Below are 7759 nucleotides of genomic sequence, written 5' to 3' on the forward strand. Positions count from 1 at the left end.
CTTCTTGAAGCCGGCAGCATACAGTTGATCCTGATTGCTGAAACCAAATTAAAATTGCAGTTGTCTCCACTGACATTTCACACTGGGAGTACTACCTTGGGTTAGTTATTTTGAAACTATTATTTTTTTAGTCCTTGGCTGAGACTATGTGTGTATTCTAACTTGGTCTGTTTCCCTCACTTGAGACTTGAAAGATTTTGCAGTGCCCCCTCCCTGCTTGATGTGCAGCATACAGGCCTGCGTGTTGCCTTTTCAGCCACAATGTTGAGATCAGCTGCACTAATGCTGCTGCTCTTCTCTAGACCCATAACTTTTTTTTCCCACCTTTTCCTAATTTGCTGACTTTGTGTAAGGCTTCTATTCATTCATACGTTATGTGCAGTGAGTAAATTGGATTACCCAGCCTGCATTTGGCATGTCTCTGTTGAACTGATGATCTACACCCACCCAGAAATTGTTCTGATTCATTCAAAGTGAGCTGCCAGTAGGAGCTCAATTTCCAAATCTATCTGGCTGAGTGAGCTTTGAAGGCCATATCCAGCTCAGGAGTTCACATTCACCAGGTAAATGGATCAGCCATATCCATTCAACATTCCTAAGATACTATCTCTTTAGCTCTTTAGCTTAAGGCTTGTGAAGAAGACTTCTGGCACACAGTCTTCTATTCTACCTTCTCCTGACTGTACCAAAATCAAAACTACCAGATCTATGGTATTATTAAACAAGCTTACCAAATGTTTGAAAGGTATGCCTTGACTTTCGGAAAAGTACCAAACTCAAACTATGTGTCATAGACCTGTGTCAGCTGGATAAGCACCAGAATAACTGATAGCTGACACTTCTCTGTTTACCATATCTGTACGCTGCAGCACTCCAGCTGTGTGAGCCATCCCACCACACCACAGTTGCTCCAACAATGTTGTAGTTGTTTGACCACACTCTTACTTCCTCTGGTTGTTTTCCAGCTGCATGCATTTGTGCATATACACTAGAGTGGACTCTTTCTGCCTTTTTTTGTACTTTGAGATTTTTCTTGTACCTGTTACCCTGCACTCTTTTCTTTCTATCCCCATATACACCTTCCTCTCTTGATTACTGGTTGTAATCTCACTTTTCCAGTGATCCTAATATAAAGCTTTTCTCACCAGATTGGCCAGGTTTTTGGCAATGATGCTTTTTCTCCTCTTTGTCAGGTGGATTCTGTCTCCCCCTACAAGTGTTCAACCTTCAGAGGGTCATAAAAGTCAAATCCCTGTCACTAACCCCAGTTACAATATAAGGTATTGATCTGCAAGATCCATCTGTTCCTCCTTAAGTGTTTTTCCTTCACTAGAGGCCACCTGGGTCTCCATGCCTTTGACCCTTTCCCCCTGAGCCATGTTGTTCTTGATACACTCCAGGTTCATAAATAAAAATAATAACAGGAATGCTGCAATGGATATGATACATACTGAACAGGAGGAGAGGAGAGGTGAGAGCACTCTCCTTGTGGACACTGGTCAAGGAGGCTTTCTTGTCTCAAGTAAAGCTGTGGTTGTGTACTACACCCCTCACATAGCATTACCTACTGGTATGTAACATTAACTGGTTTTGCAATGAAGGTGTGTCCTAAATGATTTTTCCATGAACCTTAATGGAAATGTGGTGGTTAGAATCCATTTTTCCTTGATGACAATTAGGTGTCTTAATCATAAGAGCAGACCATTTTTTGGGTTTCTGATGTAAGACAGTGCTTAAGCACAGGCAACCTTACTGACCTTAACTAGGAAATTTTGTTGAAATCTAACTTTTCACTTTTATTTTTAGGTATTGCAAGTTATTGTGAAAGATACTCTGAAGGAATGAGACTTGTTCTGAACACCTTTGGGCCAGTTCCAGAATTTTCAGGTGAAGTTGTGCAGAAAGTCAATCAGGTAAATGCAGAATTGATAAAAACAGTGACACTCAGAACAACGAATGTTAGCTTTTATTTTAACATTTGTACCATTTCAGTTAACTGCTATAGGTATCCGTAGTCTGTACTTATTGTGTGAATGTGTACTTTAAGGAAGAAGATTCCTTGCTGTATAAACCCTGTAGCTTTTTTCCTTCTGGGTGTTCTTTTTCTTGTTTTTGTGCTTTACAAACTAGAGTTCCAGTCTGTAGCACTGCAAATACATGTTTAAGTTAAGCATGTGAGCAGTCTGGTAAGGTTACTTGCATGTTTAAAGATGTTTTAAAGTGCTGTTCTGGATTGGAATCTAGTTTGTCTATTAACATTTCTAAGCCCACAATTTGTTTATACTTACTATGTAGGCTATTTTGAATGACCATAGGAACTAACTGAAGTACTTCCTAACTCTGCTTTTTTTAATGCTTCACTAAAGAACTTATGTGTTGGATCATTTCTGATCAGCTATCAGAGATTCATTTGAAATATGGAGGCAATCTGTCTGGAAGATAGCATTGTTTTGTTTCTTTTTATGTTAATGCAGTTTCAACATGAGCTATGTTAAAAAGGAAAAGAATTCTTTTATGCTTTAACAACATAGATTGCTTATAATAACAATCAATAATAATTGTGGAGTCATTCACAATTAGCAGCTTTTAATTTGCATGAAAGACTTTGGGTTTTTTTATAAAAAGCTGTATTCCACTTCAGCATCTGTTTCTGTGTCTCTTTATTATCTTCAGTCTTTAACACCAAAGATAGGCTTGCAAGGATCCTTTCTTAGAGTAAATCATTAGACATTTCTTATCTTACTTCTCTGTCCCTCCTGCTGGTTTTTTTCTGGAGTAACCACAGCTTCCAAGTCATTGGTAGCAGGTCCTGGTTTTACCCAGTTTCTCAACACTTGATTTTTAAACCTAAGACCTCAGGTACTCTTTTGGCAAAGATGACCTTGTAATCTTTACCTGCTCTCTCAAAAAATTGCTTTTTCTTTGGCACTTCTAAGAACTTGAGTTGTACACTCAGAAGTACCTTTTTTTCCCCTGAGTTTGTTATGTATCTCCCTCTATCATTTTTATTATAACTGGCACTCTTAAGACAAAATGTTTTTAATAAACATGGTATCCCTCATTACATTTATTGGGAACCAGAAGAGACATCACAGCTTTAAAAACACACACAGGAATCTGGTTTAGAGCACATTTTCAGCCACATAAATGGCCCGGTTGCCTCCCTCCTGCTTGATAAAAGATTATTGTCAAAGAGACTAGGCAGTGGCTGTGTGGAGCAAAGTGAGGGAAGAGGCTGATGTTTTGTTGTTTCTGTAGTCGTCTTCATTGTCACATTCAGGATAACCTTATACAAGTGGGAACACTTTTCTTTTCATATGGGTTGGCTCATTTCCAGTCATCCATTTAAAGAATTAGTGACCTGTTGCTTGTGAAACTACATTATAGTTTGTGTGGATGTTGACTTGATCTGACACAGGGAAAACAGGAAAACAATGCTGGTGAGAAACTTTCTATTCAGAACGTGAGATTTAATCATTTTAAATTTTCTGTTCCAGGCAATGACTGAAAAAATTCCAGTTGTGCCAAAAGTCTTGGATGCCAGGAGAAAATGGAGAGATGAATGTCTCAGTGGTCTTGCCAAACTGAAAACACAAATGAAATCCAACTGAGGTGCACCTTGTCTAACAGGAGAGACCAAATGAAGAGCAGATCTTCATAAAAAAGTGGAAATTTTTTGTCGTGCGGAAGAGGAGACTGAATGTGCAACCAATGATATGTGCACATGTAGAGACCAATGAAACATTTGGTCCAAATTTGACAAATTAATGAATAACTAGAAACAGTTATTAAAAAGTTCAGTTAAAATTTATCAAATTACTGTATAAATGCATTAGATGTGCAGGCATTAAGTAGCTTTAGCAATATTAATATTGTGCAATGCTGGAACACAATCGTGTTTTAAATAATGAATTTTTCAGCTTGCTTAGGAATTCAGCACTTGAACAATATTTGCTTATGCAGGGATCTGAAAAAGGCAAACATCAGCTGTTTGTCACTGGAGAAAATAAGCCCACACTCACCAATCACTGTGACAGTGAGGTTAATTTGTGAAGCTCTGGCTGCAGATAGGAGAAGGTTGCATTGAGCAAAGAGGGGATTCACTGGCCAGTGAGCTGAGACCTCAGCAGCAGTAAGGGTCACTTCAACTCATATCTGTTACTGTACCACAATGTAGGGGAAAGAATTGCTCCTCCTTTCCCACCCTTTGGCACTTCTGTACTTGTATGGTGATCTAAATGTAAGTAAATAGAGCAGAATTCCCCCTTCATTCCCTACCCCTGGTTCTGTTAGACTTACCAGAGACCTACTTGGTCTTTAAGACCATGCACTTGATACCCCATGGCTTCGCCCACCGATGTTTGATGCTGGCCATTGGCATTGCTGCATTAGTATGTGCCTCGTTTTAAGACTTGTCTCTGAGAAATAAGAGATTTTGATTTAGTAGCTAGTTTGGGAGACAGTACCGTGTAGTGGGTCTGTCTGGGCTTTCTCCATGATCATATGAATGATCTTGGGAAGCCAGTTCACCTCTCTTGTGCCACGTCTGTTTTATACATTAGCTGAAACAAGATCTGCTTCTTTAGGACTCAGCTGTAGTGAGTGTAACAGCTGCAGCTGAAGGGACCGCAGGTATCTGGGTTGGAACTAGATGATCTTTAAGGTCCCTTCCAACACAAGCCGTTCTATGATTCTGTGATCTGCTATTTTGCTGCCCTGCAGAGGGAAAGATACAGTGGCTTAAATGTAGCATTTAGGCTTTACTGCTGCCCTTCCCTCGGGAAACACAACTTCTCGTCCATGGACAGGGAGGCAGGAAACACCTGGAAGTAGTATCAACCTCAGGTGCTGCAGTGGCATGTTTTCATCCACAGCAGACAAAGTGTTATTATGAATGTCTGAACCCTGTAATATGGTTGGACTTTGATCTTAGCTGGAACCTTGGGGCATTATTGTTATGCAGATAGTAAGAATAACTTGAAACAGGGCATTGCACCCACCCTTCTTGAGTTATGCATTTCTGAATTTGTGCTAACTGATCATGGAACTTCAGTCACAGCACAGATGCAGAAGTTTTAAGCTGTCATTTTGCTAATTCTCTTGGTTTTTTATAGAGGACACAAACAAGCTGTTGAAATTTTATTAGTTACCATTTTGAACTGAACAGCAGAAATGTCTGCATGAACATACCAATACCACTTATTTCTGCTTAGGTCACAGTAAAAGATGCAGGATAAATTGTATTGCTTGACACAAATGGTGGGCCAAGAAGAGATTTCTGGATGTGAAACATAGGATGGGAGGCATAGTGCAGAGATTGTCCTGTGCTTCTTTATAATCATCTGAGAGAAAGGAAAATTTGTAAGCTCAAATTATTTTATTCCAATATAGACTTAAAATTGTCAGATTTCTTCTATTGTTTTTTATTGCCACAGCAACTGGCTCAACCTGCATTTAGATATCTGAAATTAGAGAGGTCAATCCTCACTCCTGAGGCCTTATTAAACAATAGTAAATTAATTATGAGGCTGATTTTCTTATTTTGTGTATGTTTTTGCATTTCAGACAGGACCAGAGAAGGTTCTGATTACTTTCAAGATTTGACCTGCTTTTCTTATGGGCACATGACATTGTCATAATTAATTAGCTTGCATTGCTTCTGAGATATTTTAAAACTGAATCATGTCATGAAATATTTGCCGCTGTTTTTATTATTTGCTTATTAATAAAATATTTTAATGAGGAAGGTATTAACTTCTGTGCTCCAGTGTGATTGATGCTTTAGTGGTAGCACTACATATACATACTACATACACGTCTTTAGAAACCAGTGTTCTGGTAGAATAACTTGTGGAAGTCAGTGAGAGAAAATAGACAAGAAATAATGCACACTCTCCTATACTTTATGTGTTGGTAACCAGTTGCTGCAGACACAAGGCTCTGCTGTGAGGGAATGGTTTTCTTTGGGGTGAAAAGCTCTCTGAAGAGAGCCAGAGCACTTCCGTGTTGTGAGCAGCTCCTCCACAGGGTCTAGCATACAGCAAAGCTCACCTTGGAGCATCAGTTCCCACATAGGTTCACAGCTACAAGTTGGCGGTGGGGGGAGATTCTTGACAAAAAATGTGTTTTAGCCGACATTTGCATAGGATTGGAAGCACACACAATTATTAGCTAGTAAATGTAACAACAACTGGAAAGCATTAGGAAAAGGTAGCTAAAAGAATGAAATGGGCTGTCCTCATCCCAGGGACCTGTACCCTGTTCACAATTAATCCCCTTTACTCATAGTCGTTAGATGGTATCTGAATCCTGCACCCAGCTTGGGGCTCCCAGTACAAAAGACATGAGACATATCTTGTACAGGGACAAGGGGTAGGGGAGGCCCACGAGATGGTGAGGCTGGTCCTGCAAGGAGAGGCTGGGGGAGCTGGACTTGTACAGCCTGGAGCAGAGATGGTGGCTTTGGGAGGACCTACCAGCTGCCCCCAGTGCCTGTACGGAAGTCATCAAGGAGACTGAGTCAGGCTGTAAATTGGGGCTGGGGGAGAAGGTATAGACAATGGACATAAATTGAAAGGCAAGAGTTTCAGTCTGGATGTAAGAAGACACTTTTTGCCCCATGGAGATAGTAAGGCAGGGGCACAGGTTGTCCACAGAGGTGGTGCAATCTCTGTACTTGAAGGTTTTCAAGTCCCAGCTGGGTGCAGCCCTGAGCAGCCTGGTCTGACCTCAGAGCTCACCTGTTGTGAGCAGGAGGTTACAGCAGAGACCAACCATCCCAACCTGCATTTGCCTGATTCCAAGTTTTATTTGATTTTGGACTATTTTGCATCACAAATATTACTCTGTCTTAAGTCAGTTAACCCCAAAGAATGTAGATAGATTAGTTCAAATTGTCACATATGATAAGAGGACTTTTTTACCCAAATCATAAATGAAATTGAGGATGGTGTTACTGCGTGTAAATAAGTCTGCAAAATTCCAATTCTGTTGAATTAATTGCTTTAATTTTTTTCTTCAAATTTGTCTTACTCCTTTTATCCCATTACTTTTCTCCTCAAATGCAATAAACTTCTTGTGATGGAAGATGGAATTTTCTAAGTCTTTGTCGCACTATGTTTTTCTCTGTTTTACCAATTTGATATTTTTTATTTTCCTTATTATGCATACTTCACGATAAGTTACTGCTGCATGTTGGAAGCAGAGACCACTGTGTTCATACCAAAGCCTTTGACTTAATGCTGTTGGAAATCAAACCAAATCATGTGTAAGATAAGGAAGAAAGGAAAGATGCAGGAAAATACCTCCTTCACTAAGTGAAGTCCAATACCTCTGTTTCCTAAATATTTGAGTGTAATGGGAGTAGTTTGCAGCCTGCAAAGCAGCCATATGAATTTACTTTCCCTATTCTGTAGTTATTCTTCTAGTCATGATAATAGTTTGGAAGTTAAAATGTAAGCATTTTCTGATCGCCCTGTTATCTAATTGGATGGTATTAAGAACCTGTGTTATCCTATCCATACTACCTGTTAGGCAAAGAGTGAACTGTGCTTCTTTACGGAAGTGGGATAAGTGCTTGTGGTGCTTGTTATAAAAAGAGAAAAAATAATTTTGAGACAAAACTATGTCATTGTCAGTCTCGGTCAAAAGATGAGATCTGCTGCCAGTGCCTATATAGTTACATGTCAGGATTGCATTGCCATAGTATGGAGTTACAAAAAGATCTTTGCGAATATGTAACTGGTGCCCTTGCAGAGAT

General features: G+C 39.6%; 1 protein-coding gene across 1 annotated transcript in view; it reads left to right on the forward strand.

The window, feature by feature from the left end:
• CRYL1 (crystallin lambda 1) overlaps window positions 1-5352 on the forward strand; it is a 48702-nt gene extending 43350 nt beyond the window's left edge. Inside the window, exons 7-8 of the mRNA XM_027677203.1 lie at window positions 1807-1913; window positions 3498-5352. Coding sequence (XP_027533004.1) covers window positions 1807-1913; window positions 3498-3611 — 221 coding nt within the window. The 3' untranslated portion in view covers window positions 3612-5352. The remainder of the gene's footprint in view (window positions 1-1806; window positions 1914-3497) is intronic.
• Window positions 5353-7759: the final 2407 nt, after the last annotated feature.

The sequence above is a fragment of the Neopelma chrysocephalum genome, unplaced genomic scaffold (genome assembly GCF_003984885.1).
Source record: "Neopelma chrysocephalum unplaced genomic scaffold, ASM398488v2 Primary Assembly neopelma1_43, whole genome shotgun sequence".
Classification (NCBI taxonomy): Eukaryota; Metazoa; Chordata; class Aves; order Passeriformes; family Pipridae; genus Neopelma; species Neopelma chrysocephalum.